Below are 26,040 nucleotides of genomic sequence, written 5' to 3'. Positions count from 1 at the left end.
CTGAACAAAATGGTAAATGTAATGTTGAGATTTCTTATAATGTGCATTTCAAATTCAAGTGATTTTTTCATTTCAAAATAATGACGAAGCTCTAATTTGTAGTCTCCCACACGTAATCCTGCTGCTAGTTTAGCCACCACTGAGAGCACTCATCAGCCGCCAACAGACAGAAATACCTGATTTATATGAAGGCAGTCAGAAGCCTGCAGGGAGCCCTCCTCCTGCCCCTCAGGTCCAAGCCCCTCAAAGCCAACCAGCTACATCTGGGGTTTCACACCCGGCTTCCTACCTGCTCCTCGGACACCTGGGACACACTTCTCTCACAGCTTCACAGACACTCCTTGCCCGTGATGGACAATGGAGCCTGTGCATCTCACAGGCGAGTAGTGAGTGCCCACGGCCGTTCTGTGTGCAGGGCACACTGTCAGACCGGGCTCCACTCTAGCTGTGCTCCAAGAAGAAAATAAAAGCATCAGGAGGCACCCAGCCGGGGCTCCTAGCCACCCCAGAACTCAGCCTGGAAGGGCATCACTCTGGTACAATCTACAAGCTAACTGGGCTGCTGGTTGTAAAAAGAAAATGGAAGGTATATGGTGAATAAATTTTCACTTGAGTCATCCTTCATGTCTGAAAAATTAAAAAATGAGGGCAATATAATTCCAAGTGTTGACAAGGAAGAGGGAAACACTGACAGTTGGAACTTGAATATCCACTTTAAAGAGCAAATTTGCAACATCTTGTAAAGTTGAAGTTGCCTCTGCCCTATAACCCAGCAATGTCACTTCTAGATGTATTCTCTAACACCGTATACCTTTGATCTTTTTTGTTCTCACAGCCCTAAAAATCCTAAAGAAGTTTTGAAAAACTCCTTTGCACATTTTTAAGTTAAACATATAAAGCTGGTCATAATCATAGTGTATATATAAACGTTAACTATAATTAAAATGAACTATAAACATCACTTTTAAAAATGTATATAACGGGATCTAAATGCCCTAAGTCATTCAGTACCTACTTCCACCCATCCATTTAAAAACTGCAATAAGCTCTTGATCATTTGAAAATTTTACATCATTCATTTTCCTCCTTAAACTCATATATTGTGTCAGTTATCAATTTATTGCCTCAGCTCTGAATACACTGTTCAATATATACTCTCCAATAACGGAACTCCTTTAAGTAGTGCACCTTTAAAGTCGCACGCTGTTACCTTTTTTTTAGTAAAGGCCATGGGGGGCATGTTAACAAGTCTTTCACTGATTGCTTATTTTCTGTAACAAACATATATACAATTTAAAATGTAAAATTTTTTATTTTTACTTTTTACAGATTTTATTTGTCAGAGAGAGAGAGAGAACAAGCAGGGGGAGTGGCAGGCAGAGAGGGAAGCAGGCTCTCCACTCACCAGGGAGCCAGATGGGGGACTCGATCCCAAGACCCTGGGATCATGACCTGAGCCAAAGGCAGACGCTTAACCAACTGAGCCACCCAGGTATCCCTGTAATTTTTTATTTTAGAAAGCTGTGTTAAAATTTTTTCTCCTACATTTAGTTTTTATACATGATAAACGACTGATAAATAATTGATCAAAAATATGTCATTTGTCATGACCCTGAATCAACAGGAAAATACATTATCTTCAGAACATCTGTACAATCTAATAGAACATTTAATACTTTTTAGAAAGGTTTTCACAAAAGATGGTTAAAAGAAAAGTTTGTGTTGAAAAGAATGGACTTTAAGGGCACCCGTGTGGCCCAGTCAGTTGAGTGTCCAACTCTTGGTTTCAGCTCAGGTCATGATCTCAGGGTATTGAGATTGCGCCCTGCATCAGGCTCCGCTCTCAGCACAGAGTCTGCTTGAGATTCGATCTCTCCCTCTGCCCCTCCCTACCATGCTCTCTCTCTCTCTCTCAAATAAATTTAAAAAAAGAATGGGCTTTAATAAAAAATATCCAATTTAGTGAAATTTTCTGAGAAAACATTGAATAAATTAGCTAGGAAATATAATGACTGACGTATACTGAATGATTATGTGCCAACCATTATTTTAACCACTTCACTAGAAAGTACACTATTTAATCCTCACAGCAACCGTGTAGTACCTATCACCCCCATTTCACATATGAGGAAATGGAGGCACAGAAAGGTTAAGTATCTTGTCCAAGGTCATAAAACTAGTCAGTGGTAGAGCAAAATTTGAACCCAGGTGACAGGACCCCAATATTATACGACTCCTACCACTCTTAAATACTACAACTATACTATTATTTGACGGATAATAAAGTTTTTCAACTTAGTTTTTCAAATACATAGACATTAAATTTAAAGTCCATACTCTCCATATATCAGTATTCTTGCTATATTTCTTGAATTGTGTTAACTGCCCTTGGTATATTTCAGCAGGTGTGTATCACCAATTCTACTGAATCACAAAGCAACAGAAAATTCATGCAGGAGGTATAGGAATTTATGTCTAGCACGTACAAAGTGTGTGTGTGTGCACGCACATGTGTGAAAAGACACTGAAAATGTAAATGCACTATATAGTCTATGCGTATAATTTTATTTCACTCTTCTTTTTAAGAAGAAAAATTGTATAGTATATGGTTAGCCTTCCTACTAGCAAGAGACAGGCAGGATAAATATAAAATTAAAGTAGTCACTACCTTGTAATTGTAATTATTCACGGAAGCTAAGAACTTTACTTACCTGAGAATATGAATATATATATATATATATATATATATATATTCATATTTATATATATACACACATTATCTTAGCTATCTATGTTTGTGGACCAGAAAATGTAGGAAATTTTTTAAAGGCTAGTTGACCAAGTTGTAGTTTTTTGTTAACACATTATTAGTTGACTGACTCAATCATGTTTTCTACTAAATTAGTAAAATCAACAGACTATTTTGACATCTTGCAGTCCAAGGGATCATCAAATTAACAGATCCAAATTTTTCAGACTAATTTCTTCAGATTAATGTTGTTAAAATGTCCATACTACCCAAAGTGATCTACAGACTCAATGCAATTCCTAATCAAAATTCCAATGGCATTTTCCATAGAAATAGAAAAAAAAATCCTAAAATTTCTATGGAACCACAAAAGACTCCAAATGGCCAAAGGAATCTTGAGAAAGAACAAAGCTGGTAGTATCACACTTCCTAACTTCAAACTATACTACCAAGCTATAATAATCAAATTAGTATGGTATTGGCATACAAATAAACACATATTCCAATGGAATAGGATAAAGAACCCAGAAATAAACACATCCATATATGGTCTATTAATTTTCCTCAAAGGCACCAAGAATATTACAGTGGGGAAAGGACAGTCTCTTCAATAAATGGTGCTGGGAAACCTGGATATTCACATGCAAATGAATAAAACTGGGCCTCTATCTTATACCATACATACAAATCAACTCAAAATGGACTAATGACTTGAACATAAACCTGAAATTATAAAACTCCTAGAAGAAAACACAGTGGGGTAAGTTCCTTCACACTGGTCCTGCAGTATTTTAGATCTGACACCAAAACAAAGGCAACAAAAGTAAAAATAAAGTAAAATTACATCAAAGAAGCTTGTGCACAGCAAAGGAAACCATCAACAAAATGAAAGGGCAACTTATGGAATGAGAGAAAATATTTGCAAACCAGCAATCTAATAAGGGGTTAATATCCAAAATATACAAGGAACTCCTACAACTCACTAGCAAAAAAACAAATAACCCAATTAAAAAATGGGCAGAGGATCTGAATAGACATTTCTTCAAAGAAGACATATAAGTAGCTAACAGACACATGAAAAGATGCTCAACATCACTAATCAGGGAAATGCAAATCAAAACCACAATGAGATACCACCTCATATCTGTTATCCATTATCAAAAAAGAGGTAACAAATGCTGGTGAAGATATAGGTAATAGGGAACTTTGTACACTGTTGGTGGGAATGTAAACTGGTATAGCCACTATGGAAAAATAACATGGAAGTCCCTCAAAATATTAAAAGCAGAACTACTATATGATCTAGCAACCCCACTTCAGGGTATATACCCAAAGGAAATGAAATCAGTAGCTTGAAGAGATACTTGCACTCCAATGTTCATTGCAGCATTACTTACAATAGCCAAGACACTGTAACATGGAAACAAACTAAGTGTCCATCAACAGATGAATAAACAAACAAACTGTGGTATATATACAATGGAATATTTTTCAGCCCTAAAAAATAAGGCAATCTTCCCATTTGCAACAACTTGGATGGACCTAGAGGGCATTATGCCAACTGAAATAAGTGGAAAACAGAAACAGTAGAATGGTCATTGCCAAGGGCTGGGGGATGGGGAAATGGGAAGAGGCTGTTTAAAGGGTATAAACTTTCAGGAGGAATAAGGTCTGAGGATCTAATATACAACATGGTGAGCAGAGTTCATAATATTGTATTGGAGGGGCGCCTGGGTGGCTCAGTCAGTTGAGCGTCTAACTCTTGATTTCCACTCAGGTCATGCTCTCAGAGTCGGGAGATCTGAGTCCACCTCAGGGCTCCGCTCTCAGCAGGGAGTCTACTTGAGGATTCTCACTCCCTTCTCCTTCTGCCCCTCGCCCCACTCACATGCGTGCGACTGCACGCACTCTCTCTAAATAAATAAAATCTTTTTTAAAAATACTCTATTTGATAACTGAAATTTGCTAAAAAAGTAGAACTTAAAAGAGTTTTCACACAAACACAAAAAAGTAAATAGGTAAGGTGAAGGATGTGTTAATCAAGTTGATGGTGGGAATACTTTCATGATGTATACATTTATCAAATTGTCACACTGTATACTTTCAATATATTACAAGTATTTGTCATTTATAACTCAACAAAGCTGAACAGCAACTAAAAATCTACTCCCTGCAATCTTGTCCATTATTGACAAGAAGGCTATTATCAGTCTATTATTTGCTTCTAGGTAATATGTCTTTCTCACTGGTTGCTTTTAGAATTGTATACATATTCCCAATGATATGTCTAGATGTAGGAATACTATTACTCTGCTTTGGACTTACTCTATCTTTGATCAATTCAGGGAAATTCTCAGCTATTTCTTTGAATGTTGCCCCTCATCCTGCCTCTTCCTCTGGAACTCATACAAGGCTCCTACTAGACGTTTCATTCTGTCCTCCAAGTCCCTCAACCTCTCTTTCATATTTCCACCTCTATCACTGCACTACATTCTGGTAATTTCCTCAGCTCTATATTTTAGTTCTCACTTTAGGTAGGCCCAATCTGCTGTTAATCATCCCTTGAGTTTGTTTTTCTAATGACTTTTTTCATTTCTAGGCATTTTATTTGATTCTCTACAATTACCTCTTGGCCCTTTTTATACTCTCCTGTTCTGTCTTTGAGGCTTTTATTCATTCTTTTCTCTCTTTGAAATATACTTTAAAATCACATTCAAATTATTCTTTTGCTCATTTATTTGGGTTGCTAATTTTCCTGTCTGTTGTGTCTGCTGGTTTTCCCTCAGTGGCACACTTATTTTTTATTGTGAGCTCAATTTGCATAGAAAGCATGGGCCTGCACAAGTCATGGCTAGTGGAAGTATCCCTACAGTGAAGCTTCTGTCAAGTCTTTTAAAGATTTTATGTGCAGTTTGTAGTGCTCTTTTAAGAGTCCTAGCTTTGTGTAGAAGCCTCTAAACCCATTTAGACATTGAAACATCAGTCCTTAGGATTTATATCTGATCCACTGTATCAGTGCAAACCTTTCTCAAGTTTTAAAATCCCATCCCCCCTCCCCCTAGGATATTTCCTCTTTCTACGCTCTTAGATCTCTCTTAACTAAACACACCCTCAAAACATTTAATATTTACTAAACTGATACTGCCTACAGGCCCATTTAGTGTATGACATCCAGAATAGAACAAAGTTATCCAAAAACTGCTGCTTAGTCTAATTTGGATACTGAATATATTTTATATAAATCCTCAATTTGTTCTAGCAACCACATCATATTATGCTGCATATACTAGGCTCCATTCACTTAAAATCCATGGTTCCTTGACATAGGAACTAATGCCAAAACAATTTCTGACATCTAAAAATGCTTCGCATTTATCCTGCATGAATTTTGTTTTTTACATTTTTCACACAAAGGTGAAGTCAGTACTATACAGCAATTTGGAAACCTTAAAAACAAACAAACAAAAAAACACCTAGCTTTCTAAGAGGGGTAAAACTGTTCCTGTGTGTGATAGACCCTATTATTTCTGCCTGCCCAGCAATCCATACAGAATCCTTATTCTAACAGAAAATTTATTCCACTGGGGCGCCTGGGTGGCTCAGTTGGTTAAGTGTCTGCCTTTGGCTCAGGTCATGATTCCAGGGTCCTGGGATTGAGCCCCATCGGGCTCTCTGCTCAGCAGGGAGCCTGCTTCTCCTTCTCCCTCTCCCTGCCTCTCTGCCTACTTGTGCTCTCTCTGTTGAATAAATTAAAAAAATCTTTTAAAAAAATTTATTCCATGTAATTCAGATGGGGATTATCCTGCCCAACCACAGGCAAGAGCTCCTGATCCCATGCCCCAGCCACAAGGGACTGGTTTGGAAATGGGATTTTCTCTAAGCCAGAAAAGTAAGAGCCGTCTCCAGGAATTTTGCTGGCAATTTCAAAATAAGGGCTCTTTCCTTTCCTGAGATTTTAAACACTGAATATGCCATCCATGTAAATCTAAGATGCTGCAACTATATGGACAGATAATATATCTGGGAATGAAACTGAAAGAGAAAACTGGAGCTAAGAGATTAGAAGAGAAAGACCAAGTTTTGATGATATAATTTAAGCCACTGGATATAACTGTGAAATTCCTAGTTACACAAACCAGTATTATTCCATTGATTTTCTTGAACTGGGTTCAGCTGCTTTTCTGTATTGCAAGCAAGGAACATAATACAATGTAGTAAGCTTAACTTACTACAGTTATCAAAGAGTTCCCATATTCCACCAAAAAACCCACCATCTCTTTTGTAGCATTCATATCAAATTCCGTCACAGTAGCTGCTACTTGGGGAAAAAAAAATTGGTTAGTTTGCAAAGGTTATAAGGCTAGATGCTTTTTAAAATAGATTCATGGTAAACCCTGAACCATATCTGTAGAAGCAGAATAATCATCAACTACTTTCTTCTGTTTTAAGTCAAAAGAGGTCTCCTGCATCCTAAGGCAAACAAAAGTTTCACTTGACTGGAATGCTCTACATCACTATTCTGTTTCTCTTCTTCCTTTCACTTTCCAAATTTCCAACTTTAAAAAAGCAATCTATTTCCCCTAAAATCTGCTTCTAAACACTAAGTGTAATGATGATTTTACAGTCCTCAATCTACATAATACCTGATCCAAGCAATTCACTTCATGAAGCCCCTCTGTTTCACCTTCTCTCCTAAGGCAGAGGTAAGAATGGAGAGGGAGTAGGAATACCTCACAAGAAGTGTTCCAGAGAACATCTGCGGAATGCTGGCAGGAAGTGTTCCAATTACAAGTGCATGACTGCTTTGTTCAAGAATATTTAATCTTCTGTCCTTTGGCACGGAAGAAAAGTTCCAAGTAAACAACTAAAAACAACCAACTTCTCAACAGAAGTATTGTAAGACTGGGGCGCCTTGGTGGCTCAGTCGTTAAGCATCTGCCTTCAGCTCAGGTCATGATCCCAGAGTCGTGGGATCGAGCCCCGCACTGGGCTCCCTGCTCCGCGGGAAGCCTGCTTCTCCCTCTCCCACTCCCCCTGCTGGTGTTCCCTCTCTCGCTGTCTCTCTCTGTCAAAGAAATAAAATCTTTAAAAAAAAAAAGAAGTATTGTAAGACTTATTAGCTATACTTAGCTTTCCTTTCATAATCATATTAATGTGGGAGAAGACTAGTAATAGAATACAAACCTGAGGAAACAGGTTAAGAAGGTTAAGGAAACATTCTAAAGATATTAAATTGAGTCTAAATACAATATTCCTAAAGTAAATTTCAACATTCCCCACTAAAAACAGTAAATATCTTGCAAATTAAGAGAAAAGCAAGCCAGAAAGAAAACTGTACAAGCTGCTAGTGAATGAACTAAGAAGATCCAAACTCTGAAAAATTACCATTTAGACAATATCCTGGTTTTCTTTAAAATATTAATCAATTAAAATATAATCAATGTTGACTTTCAAGAGCGTATTAATTTATTGCTTTTGGTCATTCATGTCTGCTTGCAAGAAAGAGGGCACATTCTTGGTAAGATAATCGAATGGGAAAAATCCATATAAAGCATTAGTTTTGAGCCTCAAGGCTATTGAGAAAAGTAAAAAACTAACTAATGGAGTCATATTTATGGAAAACTAGCTGATTTTATTATTATTATCAATACCAAACAAGTCTTTAAAGTCAATTAAAATTTATTTAATTAAGCATAAAGTTACTTTCACATTTGTCTACAACCATAGTAAATACAGTTCTTGGCAAAAAGACACAGCCTTTGGAGTTTAAAACATCCCCAACTGCAAGATTACACATATAAAACTCCCATTATTGTTTATGTGATAGTGGATTTGTTAATCAAATTAAAATAATTATACTATCTAGAATAAAATAAAATGGAAATAATTTACTCATGTTTCATATTTAAATCATCTTTATTTACAAAATACTATCCTGAGAATTATAATTCCATTAAGCTTCAATTTGAGCAAAAGTATAATTACTTAAGTAACAGCAGTTACTTAAACTGAAAATGAGAGAGAAGTCAAAATTATTTTTGAAGAGAGATCAAAAATATTATCAAGTTTCTCGTTGTGGTTCTGGATGCTCAGTAGTAGGCTCATTTGAAGGTGGAATCAACCCTGATGGGAACTCACTTCTACCCTCAGGATGTGGGGGTGGGGGAAAAAATCCAGCTCTTGGGGGAAAGTAATGAGGAAAACCTCTCGGTGAATAGACATTTCTCACTGTTCAAAGAGATTGGTAAAAGACATTTTTTAACTTTAAGTACCTGTACTGCAAATCTAATAAATGATTAGCTTATAACTTACAATAACTATCTTTACATTCAAAAATTGACACCCAAATAATTACTTGATCTAACAAATGAATTTTTACAACATTGAGAAAAAGCATACTCTCTTCAGTTGCACACAATTAAAGGGAACATCATTAATTTTAGACACAATTTTCATCCTATGAAAACCTAACATCTGAACACTTTTTAAAAAGAATTATTTCAAAATACATAATAAAACTTTCTTAAAAGTTTTCATGTCATATAATTTTTACCAGATTTAAAATTTTGATCAGTAATTCCCAATTCTAATTTTATATTATCCTAAAACATTTACAGTTATATTAAAGACTATCTTGAAATTCCCCAAAATTCATTTTATTTCACCTTAAACCTTAAAATAGAGGAGAAATGAGGGAAGAAATACCACATCAGGCATATACTAGCCTTTCTCCTAGTGTTTGGTTAACTATGTATTTATTCTACAGAAATATACAGTTCTAAAGTTCTATCTATAGATATAAAAGTAAAAACTTTTTTTCTTATGTGAGGCTATGAAAGAATTTCAATAAATTCAACAATTGGTCTAAACATGATAAACATATTTTAGGTTCTAAATAAGTAGGACTGCATAGGAACTACTTACGAAAAAAAACTTGTAAAAATACTTCTGCCAGTAATTTTAATGCTAAAATATAAGCTGTAATTATTTTTACTAACTGATGCAGTAACCAGTTTCTAATCAGATAAGATATAAATAATTTTGGTCTTAATGTAAGACTGCTGCAAAAAGCCAATGATTTTCCTGATTACTGAAATACAGAAATAATTCCGTATCATTAGGAAGAATCATGTGGAAGCCTCATTACAGTCTACTAATGGCTGGCTGCCTTCCCAATTTGGAAGAGTAATGGTATACTCACAAGTGAGAAAAACTTACTATATGAATAGGAAGTAGAATTATATCTTTGATCTACTCTATAGAACACATACTAAGTTTAAAAAAACAACAACAACAACAACATACTTGCAAATGGAGGATGTGGTGGGCCAAGGAAATCCCTTGGTGGAAAATAATCTCGGGGAGCTCCATACATGCTTCCTGGAGGAGGTGGAGGAAAAGGAGGACCTCTTCTCATGAATGGGCCCCTTGTATCCATTGGGAACAATGGAGCCCTGATTGGAACAAGAGGTGGAGGAACGAAGCCAGGGCCCGTTGCTTCACTTTCGGCAGGGAAAGATGAATCAGGCACATTTAAATTCTGTAACAAATTGACATACAGTGGTCACTAAAACAATGGCAAAATTTGCAATAATATTCCTGAAAATCTTAGGTTTAGAAGAAAGCACCTAGGCAGAAAGCAGTCTATGATAGTCTTAATAGTCTCCTGAGAAAGATTCCATTTTCTACATCAGACAGAGTTTTGCAATCACAAATATTAACTCAAAAGAAAACATCTTTAACCAAAACAGAGTAATACTCTGGCTAAAGATAAAACACAAGATTAGTCCAAGAGTACCGAAACATACATATTTTTATCAAGCATGTACTGAAAACAGTATGTTTGTTTATATTTTCAACATAAAGTGACTAAAAGCAAAAATTGTAAACATAGTAACAAAAATATACTTTAAAACATTTAAATAAAAATTCAAGGGGGAAAATCCAAACTCTTGGTTAACTTTAGTAAATGAACTCAAGCCTCTAGTCTATAAGTTGTACTTTATCATAGTGTACAATCCAGAAAAGAAACAGCTATAATGCATATAGGAAGTATATATATTTGTCAAAATGGGAGAAGCAGCTTTATTTCAAGAACTAGATTGCTAGCTAAATTTCTCTTCTAGTAAACCAAGAGACTGGAAAGTTCCTGAACACATGGATAAAATTCCACTTTCAATACTTACACCAAGGTCATCTTTTTTATCATTTCTAGTGGATTCCATTTCTGAAGACATTGGACCATCTAAACATAAAAGTTAAACCATGAAAAATACATGACTGATCACTCTATTCCTAGATTATCTCCCGATCACAAAGGATTGTTGTTATTTCCCCATTCCCCGTTAGCATATAAACCAGCCTGATACCAGCATCCTGCATTGTGGCCACAAGAAAGCTTTAGGTCACTGGAAATTCTGGCACACTTAAAGTTCTGCAAAGGCATGTGGCAATGATTTCCGTGGCTTGGTCCTAGGCAACCCTGCTAAAGAGCATCATTAGGAGACTTCTGGAAGGTGGCTCCCCTCTCCCTTTTCCTTCTTTCCTTCCTTTCTTTTCGCCCTCCCTCCCTTCTTCCCTCCTCCTTTTCCCCCTTCCATCCTACTTTCCTAATTCCTCCATCAGGTAACATATACTAGCATTTGAATTTAGCTACTGTTCAAAATAAATGTTCCTGGACTTTGTTATCACCAAGAACTGCTCAGTCCATGAGAAGGTAAATTCAAACAACCCTCTCTCTGACCACCACTACCTATCCTCGCCTAGCCTTCTCATTTAGTTATTCTCACTACACCTGTTCTTGTCACTGAAGCTTCCAGTTCTCTGGTCTCTCTTCATTTTCTTCAGTTTCCTCTTTTCTTCATTTCCTCCCCCAATTAACTGGACTTCAAAGTCCATCACTGCATCCAGTCATCGATGTCCTTACCCAACTGGCCATATTTCTACATGTGCTTGACAACATTCTAGCCCTATATTAATCCAACTCTCCACTTCCACTCTGCCTATTCCTGAGCCACTCAGCACTTCTGCAGGTAAAATAAATCACAAATTTGTGTAAACAGGGCCCACTCCAAGCTGATGGATTTCCAGCCATACTTGTAGCAGCTCAATGACTAACCGTTCTGCATCTTCCAAACCACATTTCTCCTCAGGAATTTTAAACCTCCATTCTCTTCAAACCTACTACACCAGTCACTTAGAAACCTCCCTTAACTTTTTGTAATCAAACAAACAAATGTATCAACAACTATATTCCTCTGATCTTTCCTCCTATTATCATGGAAAAAGATCCTTCTAGACGATCTATGACCCTGGTTCTGTGCTCAGAATCCCTCCCCTGTAGCTTCCTAAGAAATCTTCTTCTTTCTGTTGCCTCCCTCCTCCCTTTCTGCTAGAGGCATTCTATTAGCAAGTCTCTCCCAACTACTATTTAAAAATGAGACAGAAAAAGAAAATTCCCCTACAGCTACCCCTCTCTTCTGTAATCAATAATTGTTCTCTATATACTGTTCGGAATTCCTCTCATTTTGTCCTCGTTTTACTGCAATCGATTTGCAACATCTACCACTCCACCAAAATTATTCTCCCCAACATCAAAAAAATATCAGGAATGCTGAGCTCCTATTCACCACTGAAATACAGCAACTACCGTAATGCCTGTCATATGGTAAACACTATGAGTCCTTATTTTACATTATTTCTCACCATTGTTGACCACTCTTTCCCTCTTTAAATCCTCTCAGCCTTCAATTTTTGTGATGGTACCCTTCTCTATCTTTCCTTGCTAGCTGCTCCTTCTCAGTCTCTTTGGGGGGCTCCACTACCTCTGACCATCCTTAAATGATGGTCTCCACAGAGTTCCACCTCGGCCCTATTCTCCTTTCATTCTCTCTTTTGAGAAATGCCATCCACTCCTACAGCTTTAATTTGGTGTATACTAACTAATGACTTCCAGACGTGTAATTCAGATCTAGTTATTTCCCTTACTAGGACTTCGAAGTCTGAACTGCCTCTCTGAATAGTCATGCAGGTGTATCACAGGTGATGCTAATTTTGCAAGTTCACAATGTAACTTATAATCTTGCCTGTCAAATTTGCTGCTGCTCCTTGCTCTTTGTCTCAGAACGATGAATGGCCCAGATGCCACAGCCGGGAACCTACGCATCAGCCAAGACTCCTTCTTCCCCCACATTCCCACATGCTTTCAAATCCTAAATCCTCCCAATTCTCTTTTCTCTATCTCCGCTCACATCTCTGGATCATCCCCTCTGCTAAATCACCACCCTCACTCATATAGATTCCTGATACAGACTCCTAAGAAGTTACCCTGCCTCCAATCTTGACTGATCCCTACAATCTATTCACCATAATGCAACCACACTAATTCCTCTAAAATGCAGATCTGATTATATCATTTCTCTAATGTGTTCCCATTACCCTGTAAATAAGGTCCAAGTTTTGAACAGGTTTGCAAGGCCCTGAGAACTCTATGCACTGCTTAAACTCTTCACTACTTGTTACAATATTCCCTGACTCACACTCCATGTTGCAGCTATAATTTATTAGGACTTCTTACATCTTAATCTTTAAAGACGCTATTCTCTTCTCCTAGAACATTATTCCTCCCATCATTTTAGTCCAGCTAATTCTGGACCTTTAAATCTCAGCTTATACATGCTCTAGGAAAATTTTAACTACCCCACACTCAAAACCCCAATACCTCATCTTGGTAAGTGCCCCATATGGTTCCATTACATTTTGTACTCATTACTTTTGTCACTATGCAGTACAACTGCATATAGGTCTTTATTAGACCTCAAGTTACAAGGAATGCTGAGCTCCTATTCACCACTGAAATATAGCAACTACCGTAATGCCTGTCATATGGTAAGCTTTCTATAGACATTTAGTGCGTCAACTGATGATACACTACCCTCTCAATTTCAATAATGAATAGGGATCAAGACCACAGCTCTGGAGTCAGACAAGCATGGGTTCAAGTCCTGCCTCTGACACTTCCTACCTGAGATACTGAGCACCTTTTTGAGCCTTGATTTCTTCATCTATAAAATGAGGATAATAGTGTCTATTTCATAAGTTCATTGTGAAGATTAAATAATTCACTTTCATTCAATAAATGTTTATAAGCGCTAGTGCTAGTCAATGTGTTTTAATCAGATCTCTGACCATTCTCCTCCATGTAACATATACTGACAAACCAATAATAATGTATTACATTTATACAGAACTTTTCTATTTACAAAATACTTCAGCACACATTAATTCATTTAACCCTCATAAGACTTTGTCAAGTGATTAATATCTCAGCTTTACAGCCATTATTCATCAATGACTTGTGTTGTCTCTTTTGCTTTTACTTATGCTGTTCATCATCACTGGCACAGACCCTCATCTCTCAAACAATTTCTCAAAGTCCCTCAAAAGTAGCTCAAATGCCACTTCCTTCATGGAGTTTTCCCTGACCCTTCAACTAGATGACAGTTCTTTCTGTGAACACAGTATATTTTCTAATGGAACTTAACTATTCTGATCAGTATTAGTTAAAGATATATATTTCTTTCTCCACATTTAATTATTAGCTTCTTACAGGTAGAAACTATACCTTATGATAATTATATTCTCTGCCATGTCACGTAGGGCAGCAGACACTTAAAAATTATCTGATTAATTGGATATTGTTCAATAACAACAAAAAAGGACATGTAAAAAATTTTAAATAGCATTAGTTTAAAAGTAGATATTCAATCACATATATACTTTCACTACATTAAGCTTGAATTAATGGGGGGAAACAATTTCAAAATCCAAAGGTTAGAATTTAATTATAACTAATTATAATTAATCCAGACCATAGATCTCCTTCTTTGATTATTCAAAAAAGACTGATTTTCTAAAATAATAAATATTTCAACTGGATAATGCCCAGCCCCCTGCAAATATATATCCTGTCCTGAAGAAACCGTTTACCAATAAATTTAAGTTTCTACTTACTTTTAATCTTTTTAATGTTATACACTTCTGATTGATACACTGGATATATATATTTTCCAACTTCAGTGGGTTGCTGTGAGGTGGTTTGAGGAGAAGAGTGCCTGATAGATAGTAGGTTGCTCAATAAATGTTAGTTAAATCTATCTGAGTATGTAATATTTAAATAAGGTACTTGATTAAAGCAGCAACAAAGCATGCACCCAGATTATTTTTCTGGTGGATTTTCACATGTGCATTCACACTAGCTTAACTTCCTGATTACTAAATAGGATATATGTAAGTGGGCTGGAAAATTTTTAAAAAATTAATCATGCAATAGAGTAAAATCTGCCATCACAGCTAAATATAGTAAACCCATTACAATAATGCCCACATCAACCATTAACACGTATGAACATGCCACGGATACCTACAATATAACAAGAAACATAAAATAGAAAGTTTTCAGGAAAGATTTTGGCATTAAGAGCTACCAGAGATATCAGTTATTAGTCCTTTTTTCAGCTTCCAGTTCTTCAGTGTGCCACCATTATTAAAAAACATACACATACACAAAGTATTTCTTACCCACTTTATCCAAAGACGGCATATTAAAACTTCTGAGTTCTGCTGGCCCAGATAGTCTGCCAGAATTAGAATAAAATCTGTCTTGCCTTTGTGGAGGAAGAGCTGCATCAGGGTATGCTTGGCCTAGAAAACAAGTTTGTAAAATATTTTCATTAGTATAAAAATAAATCATGTTTGGGGCGCCTGGGTGGCTCAGTCGTTAGGCGTCTGCCTTCGGCTCGGGTCATGATCTCAGGGTCCTGGGATCGAGCCCCGCACTGGGCTCCCTGCTCAGCAGGAAGCCTGCTTCTCCCTCTCCCACTCACCCTGCTTGTGTTCCCTCTCTCGCTGTGTCTCTGTCAAATAAATAAATAGAAGCTTTAAAAAATAAATAAGTCATGTTTATTTAAGTTTAATATATTGAACATAGACATTTCTCTTGCTTCCTAAAAAACTGACCCATATTCTTGGTAGACAATAGTAAATAATTTGAGGAAAACTATTTATTTACTAAAGGCAACAACTTTTGTAGTAAACACAAGTATAACATGCTACTCTGGATTTGGAATTTTCAATTCAGTGAAGGAAGTAAATATATCAACCTATCAAAACCAATATTGAGAAGATAGCTACTAGCAAAGAAAGAAAAAAAGGAGTATGTTGTAAGCATATCAGGAAATTTAGCAGAACAAAACAAGGATAAAAGAAATAGTAGATACCATTCAGAGGTCATCAATGATCAAATTTTCAGTAACTTCAATATTTTGGAATTTAGCACCCCTCCAAAACTTAAGGGGAAGAATTCTCACTCAACAGATGAACAGAAGGTTCACAATGCTCAGATTAAGGACACCTGGACAGACATAAATCCGGGCACAGACTCTGACTCGGGTGCTTCCACAGCCACCCTTCGTTGTCCCCAGAGGTCACTTATGATGACAAAATTGTCATTCCTGGGTCCTTGTAGAACTCATCATTCTTGAAAAAATATAGGTGGTCTATCTCATCTTTGACAGGTGATGGCAGATTTTGACAGATTAGGTATGCACATGCCCAACTCCAAAAACAAGAGGAAAGTCAAAGGGGGTGAACTATGTGACTCTTTCTTATCCATACAGATATGGAAAAACAGCTGCAAACCACCTTCCATGACCGTCCTAAGCAGTGGTTCATAATGTGAACTCCACACAATGTTGGATAGGTCATTCCTCATCTGACTCAGCCACATGGGACCGTACTGACACACCTCTCCCACACAAAGCCAAGGAAACCACTCAGCATCAACCAGAGTTAATGGAGAGAATTATATTTAATGAGCTCCCAAGGGCCAAGGGATGTGAATCAGGAGAGAAAGATCTGGATGGATAGTCTCAGGCTCACTTCCTCCCTCTTTCAGAATCTTAGCAAAAAGCTGTCTCAATGGGTCTGAATTATTAGCCCAATGAAAGAAAAGGCCAATACCAACCACTGAGATCTAAACTAAGTTTTCCCTTTCTACTTCAAACATGGGATTAATTAAATGGCAGAATTGGGCAAGGTGATAATATGGGGAAGCCTGAAAACTTCCAACTCTTTCTTAATCAAGTCTCAAAATACCATACTATATCATTATTTTGCTTCTAAAATACATCCACACAGTATCAGCAACCTCAGAAATACAAAATTAAAAAAAAAATACAAAATTTTGCTGCAGGCTTGCTGTTTTATAAATCATATACCCATGGTGCTCTCCACTGGCCAAAATAATTTATTCTTCAAGTCTTCCAGGGCCTATTGTATATATGGCACTACTGATACAAAGTTGGTTCTGATACAGTCCACACTTTTATAGTCTATGGGGACAGAAATAAATACAATGTGACCAATGCCTTAATCAAGAGGTATACAGGGCACCTGGGTGGCTCAGTTGGTTAAGCAACTGCCTTCGGCTCAGGTCATGATCCTGGAGTCCCGGGATCGAGTCCCGCATCGGGCTCCCTGCTCGGCAGGGAGTCTGCTTCTCCCTCTGACCCTCCTCCCTCTCATGCTCTCTGTCTCTCATTCTCTCTCTCTCAAATAAATAAATAAAAAAAATCTTTAAAAAAAAAAAAAAAAAAGAGGTATACACATTATGAGTGGCGGCCTACTGAATTCTGATTGGAGGAATCAGAAATGGTGGTGTTATGGAGGACGTAAAGCTTGCCCTGAGAGAAAAGGAAGGATGAACAAGTAAACAAGGGTATTCTGGTCAAACTCAGATACATGTACACACGCAATGTAATAAGATAAAGCGATGTGGAAGGCATATGACCAATGAGACTGAAATATAGAAAATAAAGAAAAATGGTTCCTTGCTTGCTTTAATACCTTTGTTTTCTACCACCCTTATAAGAGAAGAAATGATTAAAAAGAAAGAATGGGAGAAGGAAAAGGATCAGGAAAAAAATGAATAAAGGCTGCAAGTAAGTATACACAGCATTCTGAGGCAGTTTCATAAACTAAGAATTAGAATAAAATCCAAGATTCCTGGGTTAAACAAAAATGTTGTTTATCTATTTTCATTCCATAATAAAACTTGGACTGTAATAGCTCCCCAAGAACTTCTTTTAATATTGGATTCTATCACATAACAGAAACAAAAGAGAATTATAAAGATGGATAAAGAATTAGAATTTTTTTAGGTTTAATACTGGCTAGTAATCAAGTACAATAAACATCTTCATTCACAACATGATGAAATAGTTTATTCTAATAATTAAGGAATTTAAATGGAATGAAAAAGCAAAACTTCCAGAAAGTAGATGAAAGCAGCATTGATACGGATAGGTTAGGAGTCTGGAATAAAGAGACCAATGGTATAGAGAGAATGTCTAAGAAACAGATGTATGCAAATATGGACATTTAATTTAAGATAAAGTGGTATTTCAAACTGATGAACCAATATATAGTATCAAAATAACTGTCTATTCAATGGAAAAAAAAAAAAAGAACTCCTCACACTAAACACTAAAACAGAAATAAAATACAGATCTAAAACTTAAAACAAAATTTTAAGTTTTTAGAAGAAAACAGAATATCATTTTGATCTAGGAACAGGTCTTAAACAAAACGAAAATTCCATTAAAAAAAAAAAACATGGATTAACTTACCTATAACAAAATTTGAAACTTATATATAACAATAACATACATAATAACAAACCAAGAAAATATCTGCAAAAGACAAGATTAACATCCAAAATATACTAAGAATTCCTATTGGGGCTCCTGGGTGGCATATTCAGTTGAGCATCTGACTCTTGGTTTTGGCTCAGGTCGTGATCTCAGGGTTGTGAGATCAAGCCCCACATCGGGCTCCACATTCAGCAAGGAGTCTGCTTATCCCTCTCCCTCCCCCTCTGCCCCTCACGCCACATTCTCGCTCTCTCTCTTCCTCTAATAAATAAATAAATAAAATCTTAAGATAAAAAAGAATTCCTATTAAGCAAGAAATAAAAGGGGTCAGGCAATTTACAGTAAATAAATACAGATAATACAAATTACCAATAAACATGAAAAGATACTCAAGCTCACTAATCAAAGAACTATATATAAAAATAAGATTAAAATTTTAACTCACTGGAGATATTCAAAAAAGTTTTACACCAAGTACTGGAGAAATAACTACTCACAAATATTTCATGCACAGCCACTCTCTTGAGGACAATGTGGCAGTATCTATTAAACTAAAAAATATGCTTATCCTATTACTCAGCAATTTCATTTCTTGGACTCATCTCTAAAGAACATGTACGCAAGGTGTTAACTACAGCACTGTTAGTAATAGTGAAACACTGGAAATACCCTAAATGCTCATCAAAGGACAGTGGATAAATATATTGTGGTATATTTATATACAGAATTACTATAAAGCAATTAAGGTAATAAACTTTATATTAAAATGGAAAGAACTCAAGAACATAATGCTGATTTAAAAACTTGATAAAAAAGAAAAATACTATATATATATATATATTTTTTTTTATTCATATATGGATCTAAGTTTACACACTGAACTCTTTCCTTTGGGAAAGAAAGCTCCTAACGGCCCCAGGAAAGGAAATAGAATAGACTTCAACTAATATATACATAGTGTGCTATTTTTTCTTTTTTTTTTCTTTTTTTAAGATTTTTATTTATTTATTTGCCAGTGAGAGAGAGAGAGGGCGCTCACAGGCAGGGGGAGCAGCAAGCAGAGGGAGAAGCAGACTCCCTGCTGAGCGAGGAGTCCAATTCGAGTCTAAATCCCAGGACCCTGAGATCAGAACCTGAGCCAAAGACAAACACTTAACCAACTGAGCCACCCAGGCATCCCTTTTTTTTTTCTTTTTATGTTTTATTTACACATTCTCTCACACACATACACAAACACACACACACAAGCACACCCAAAGCAAGTATTAACATGTAAATTCTGGGATGTAATAGACAAGATTTCACTACATTATCTTTGTTTTTGTTTCTTCTTCTGTAAAATGGGAATAATATTCCTAAGAGTGTTAGAATGATTAATAAAAAGCACTTAACATAATAACTGGCACAATGTAAACACCCCAAAGTAACTGTAGAATAAATTAAACTTTTTGTTTATAAATCATATTAAAATATAATACTGACTGATTTCATTCAAATTTATCTAGATCCTTGCTGAACTGTCTAGTTGTTCTACCAATTGTTCAAAGAGGTGCTGAAGTCTTCAACTATAGCTGCATTTATGTTTCTCCTTTTAGTTCTATCACTTTCTGCTTCACATACTTTGGCTTGCTGTACACACATTTAGGTTAGCTATGTCTTCTTGATCTCTTTTATCATTATTTTCTTTGCTCTTAAGTTTACCTTATCCAATAGTAATAATAGCCACTCTTGCTTTCTTTTGATTAATGTTTGCATAGTGTGTCTTTTTCTATCCTTTTACTTTCAACCTATCTACCTATACTATTATATTTGAATGACTTCTGTAAAAATAGTTGAGTCATGGTTTGTTTTGTAATCCCTTCTGCCAATCTGTTTTTTAACTATTGATATTAGACAATTTACATTTAATGTAATTAATAATGGAATTATTAATAAAAATATTAGGGTTTAAGTCTGCCATTTTTTTGTTTTCTACTTGTTCCCTGTGTTTATTTTTCTTTTTTCTTTTTCCTTCTTTCCTATGGGTTACTTGGACAGTTTTCAGAATTCCATTTTGATTTATCTGATCTATAGTGTTTTTTTTTTTTTAATTTAAATATTTTTATTGGGGAGCTTGGGTGCTCAGTAGGTTAAGCATCTGCCCTCGGCTCGGGTCATGATCCCAGGGTCCTGGGATGGAGCCCAGCATTGGGCTCCCTGCTCAGCAGGAAGCCTGCTTCTCCCTCTTCCACTCCCCCTGTTTGTGTTCCCTCTCTCACTATGTCTCTCTCTGTCAAATAAATAAATAAAATCTTTTAAAAATAAATAAAAATTTTTATTTATTTATTTGAGAGAGACAGAAATAGCGAGAGAGAGCACAAGTGGGAAGAAGGGGGAGAAGCAGACTCCTCACCGAGCAGGGAGACCGATGCGGGACTCAATCCCAGCACCCTGGGATCATGACCTGAGCCAAAGGCAGACGCTTAACCCACTGAGCCACCTAAGTGCCCTGATCTATAGTGTTTTTGAGTATATCTTTTTAAATAGATTTTTTGGTGGCTGTTCTAAGCATTACATAATTTATCGCAGCTTACTGGTGCCAATATTCACCAGTTCAAGTAAATTGTAGTTGACCTGGTCCAGGAAATCTCCCAGTTAAGTTCTTAAAAACTGAAAAAGGTGTGTTCATCAACTGAGTTTAGAAAAGACCGCTGTAAATAGTCTTTGGTTTTACTAACATTACATATTATAATATGTTATTTGATCTACCAACTAGATTGAAAATTATCTAGCAAATCTGAAACATTACTACCTGGCTACATTTTATATTACTCGGCTAAACAGATTACATAAATCACTTAGTCTGTCTCTCTCACTGTATAAAAGGACTGAGGTCCAAAGATGAAATAAGTTTCAAAAATCACACAAAAAGATAAAAAAGTGAAGACTGGAAACCAGATTTTTTTTTTTTTTAAAGTAATCTCTACATCCAACATGGGTCTTGAACTCACGACCCCAACATCAAGAGTCACACACACTACCAACTGAGCCAGCCAGGTGCTCCATTTTTTTTTTTTTTTTAAGGAAAAAAAAACAGATTTTTTCATTGCCAGTCTAAATGCTTTTTTACCTAAACCATTCCTGATCTACAATATGTAATCTAAGTTTTAAGTACATAGAAGAATGTTAGATGAACAGATGCATGGCACTGCACACTACTCAAATCAATTTTGTGTACAAACTGCACTGAAGCAGAATCAGTCTTATCCTAATGTGGTAGCCAAATCCGTATATTAACCTTTAATAATCATTAATACTTCACACAGAATTTTGAAAGAAAAGATAATTAAAACATGTATTGGTCTATAAGAAGACTGAAACTGCAGCTAAAAATAATGACAATAAAACATTAATTATAGTAATTGAAGAAAGCAGGTCTATACTTGTTAACAAACCCTCAAAGCAATAAAAATGTCTGGAATAAAATACAAAGGAAAAAGACAAGGTATAGGTTATTTTTTCTGACTATGTAAGGCAAGAAAGTTTTTCCCCCTTCAAAGTATTTAACAGTGAAAAAACAAATGATTCCTTAGAATTACAGAATCATTTAAGATTATTTTTCCTTACTCATCTTAAGTCAATAAAAAATTTTAAAATTTATGCCAAATATCTGATATTTATAAAATATCCTTAACAGGACTAAATTACAGAAAATCTCAGATAACTACAGAATCCAAACTCCTCAGAAATTTAGTTATTTTAGTTGTCATCTTTTAACATGAGTGCTTTTTAATGAAAATATTTTAAAACTTAAGAAAAATCTTAAAGAACAATTATTACTAGAAAGGACACTTCATGAATCCTGATAATTCAACATAATAGAAAATGGGGGGTGTATCAATTTGGAGTATTGTAATCTGTTTTATGGAAATCCATATTTTAGAGCTGAGAAATAGTGATGGGCAAAATGAAATGCTCAAGATTATACAAAAAGTTAATAGCAATAAGATAAAAACCTAGGTCTCCTCGTTCCTTATACCAATTAGCTAATTTTAATACAAAATAAAAGAACCAACCTGGAAACCTGTTCAGTGACTACTTAGAAGGGATAGCGATATACCAAGGGCAAATGTAGAATATGTTTGTAATTTTACTCTGGTGGGAACAGGGCCAATAACTAAGTGTATTTCTCAGCATTACTCCAATTCGAGCTAGAGTCTCCGGGGTCATTTAGCCCCACTCATCCAATAAAGTTTAGTAGTCCCTGAAATCCCTTGCTGTGCCTGTACAATTATCCTATTTCACTGAGATTAGAATTCACACAGGCAACCCCTGTGTTACCCTAAATAGATCAGGTACATTATTTGGAGACACTTTCTATAAAATGGATACATATCTCCCCTATGAAGACATTAATTTAGAAGCTCACAATTTTGAATTTTAAGTTAGACTTAGAAAATAACACAGATACCAGGTTCCATTTCCAGTATGGCAGAGTGAGCTTGTAACAGACTGATTCTCCCACATATAATACCTCCTAACAATTTACAAAAAAAAAAAAAAAAAAGAAGTACCTGAAGCATAGCTACTATAGAATAAAGTACAGAGATTCCTCAAAAAATTAAAAGTAGAACTGTCATATAACCTAGCAATTCCACTTCTGGATATTTATCCAGCGGAAACAAAAACATGATCTCATAGAGATATCTGTACCTCCATGTTCACTACAGTGTTATTTACAATAGTCAAGATATGGAAACAATCTAAGAGCCATCAACAGATGAATGAATAAAGAAAATGTGCTATAGGGACACCTGGGTGGCTCAGTCAGTTAAGCATCCACCTTTGGCTCAGGTCATGATCCCAGGGTCCTGGGATCGAGTCCCGCATCAGGCTCCTTGCTTGGCAGGGAGCCTGCTTCTCCCTCTACTGCTCTGCCTGCCGCTCCCCCTGCTTGTGCTCTCTCTCTCTCTCGCTCTCTCTGACAAATAAATAAATGAAATCTTTAAAAAAAAAAAGAAAGAAAGAAAGAAAATGTGCTATATCCACACATTGCAATATTATTCGGCCATTAAAAAAGGAGGAAATCCTGCCATTTGTGACAACATGGATGGACCTTAAGGACATTATACTAAGTTAGGCAGAGAAAGACAAATACTGTACGATCTCACTTATATATGGAATCTACAAAAACAAAAAACAAACTCTAGAAAAAAGAGATCAGATTTGTAGTAACCAGAGGTAGGGAGAGGGAGAACTAAATGAAGATGGTCAAAAGATACAAATTTCCAGTTATAAGATAAATAAGTACTAAGGATATAATGTATGACATGATGACTGTAGCTAACACTGCTGTATGACACAAAGGAAAGTTAAGAGAAATCTTAAGAATTCTCATGACAAGGAAAATACATATATATATATATATATTCTTTGGTACTTAGATGATGGATGTTAACTAAACTTACTGTGATAATCATTTCACAATATATATATAAGGCAAATCATTATGCTGTACACCTTAAACTTATACAGTGATGTTTATAGATTATAGCTCAATAAAACTGGAAAAACATTAAAAATTTAAAAATAATAAAATAAAATAACTACCTGAAGGCTCTGAAGCATGAACAAAAATAGACAGATTTGGTAAAAGGCTGAGAACTTGGAAGAAGGTACCACTATGTGGTGAGTTTTCCATTTTTTATAGTTTAGCCTGAAGGCAGACCATAGTCAAGCTACAGCACAGAGCAGTCAAAGCTCATAGAAATTGTGGCTTGAAAAACCAAAGGACAGAGCCCAGGAGAGCCAAAGAAGTGAGCCTAAGATTCTGAGATTTTTGCCCAACTCAATAGCTGACCCCTGAACCACAAATGTGTGAAGTAAGCTTAAGGCATTTTCAGCTAAGGCGAAAAACTGAACAATATTTGGACTGCTGTCTAGTGAGAAAAAAAATCTAACTTTGAGTTCCTCAGAGAAATACAGTAAAATCTAGAATCCCCATAATGTCTAGGATACATTCCAAATTACTCTGTATAACAAGAAAAGGTGACCCAATTTGAAGGGAAAAGACAATCAAAAGAGGCCATCCTCAAAATGACCCTAATATTAGAATGATCATACAAGGTCTTGGAGCACCTGCGTGGCTCTGTCAGTTAAGCATCCGACTCTTGATTCCGGCTCAGATCATGACCTCAAGGTTGTGAGGCCAAGCCCCGTCAGACCCTGCACTCAGCCAGGAGTGTGCTTGGGATTCTCTCTCTCTCATTCTCCCTCTGCTCCCCCCAACCCCATTCTCATGGACTTTCTAATAAATAAATAAATCTTTAAAAATTTAAAAAATAAATTTGGGTTTAAAGATTTTATTTATTTATTTGACAGAGAGAGACACAGCGAGAGAAGGAACACAAGCAGGGGGAGTGGGAGAGGGAGAAGCAGGCTTCCCGCGGAGCAGAGAGCCCGATGCGGGGCTCGATCCCAGGACCCTGGGATGATGACCTGAGCCGAAGGCAGACGCTTAACGACTGAGCCACCCAGGCGCCCCTAAATAAATAAATCTAAAAAAAAAAAAAAAAAAGAGGGGCGCCTGGGTGGCTCAGTTGGTTAAGGGACTGCCTTCAGCTCAGGTCATGATCCTGGAGTCCCGGGATCAAGTCCCGCATCAGGCTCCCTGCTCAGCGGGGAGTCTGCTTCTCCCTCTGACCCTCCCCCCATCATGTGCGCCCTCTCTCTCTCATTCTCTCTCTCAAATAAATAAATCTTTAAAAAAAATAAAATTAAAAATTTAAAATTTAAAAATTTAAAAAAAAAAAGAATGATCAATCAAGGTCCTTAAAGCAGCTATTAAAAAACTATACTCAGGGGGCGCCTGGGTGGCTCAGTCGTTGGGCATCTGCTTTCAGCTCGGGTCATGATCTCAGGGTCCTGGGATCGAGCCCTGCATCGGGCTCCCTGCTCGGCGGGAGGCCTGCTTCTCCCTCTCCCACTCCCCCTGCTTGTAGTCCCTCTCTCACTATGTCTCTCTCTGTCAAATAAATAAAATTTAAAAGAAAAAAAAAAAAAAAAACTATACTCAGGGGCACCTGGGTGGCTCACTCCGTTAAACGTCCAACTCTTGGTTTCCACTCAGGTTATGATCTTGGGGTCCTGGGATCGAGCCCTGAGTTAGGCTCCCTGCTCGGTGTGGAGATGGCTTGGGATTCTCTCTCTCCTTCTCCTCTGCCCCTCCCCCACTCATGCATGGTCTCTCTCACTCTAAAAATAAATAAATATTTTTTTAAAAAAAACTATGCTCAATGAGATTTAGAAAATGCTTATAATGAATAAAAAGAAATCTCAGGAGAGATGGCAAAAGTATAAAAAAAAATGAAAATTCTAGAACTGAAAAATATAGTATCTAAAATAAAACTTTTACTGAATGGGCTTAATATTAATAGCAGAATGGAGATGACAGAGGGAAGAGTCAGTAAACTTAAAGAAAGATCAACAGAAATTATTCAACCAAAAGAATAAAAAAATTGGAAACAAAATGAAAAGATTCAGCGATCTATGAAACAAGAGCGAAAGGTCTAAAATTATAGGTTTCAGGCAATTTTTAAAGAA

The 26,040-nt window shown here is 36.3% G+C and overlaps 1 protein-coding gene across 6 annotated transcripts in view; it reads right to left on the bottom strand.

Moving 5' to 3' along the window:
- Positions 1–8,410: 8,410 nt before the first annotated feature.
- Positions 8,411–26,040, bottom strand: part of MIA2 (MIA SH3 domain ER export factor 2) — a 97,196-nt gene continuing 79,566 nt past the window's right edge. For all 6 annotated transcript variants that reach the window (XM_032404993.1, XM_032404999.1, XM_032404995.1 and 3 more), the window contains 4 exons: positions 15,329–15,451; positions 10,936–10,994; positions 10,055–10,289; positions 8,411–8,977 (listed from right to left, as the gene is read on the bottom strand). In XM_032404993.1, coding sequence (XP_032260884.1) covers positions 8,811–8,977; positions 10,055–10,289; positions 10,936–10,994; positions 15,329–15,451 — 584 coding nt within the window. In that variant the 3' untranslated portion in view covers positions 8,411–8,810. The remainder of the gene's footprint in view (positions 8,978–10,054; positions 10,290–10,935; positions 10,995–15,328; positions 15,452–26,040) is intronic.

The sequence above is a fragment of the Phoca vitulina genome, unplaced genomic scaffold (genome assembly GCF_004348235.1).
Source record: "Phoca vitulina isolate PV1807 unplaced genomic scaffold, GSC_HSeal_1.0 scaffold7, whole genome shotgun sequence".
NCBI lineage: Eukaryota > Metazoa > Chordata > Mammalia > Carnivora > Phocidae > Phoca > Phoca vitulina.
This window is presented reverse-complemented; position numbering and strand designations above follow the sequence as displayed.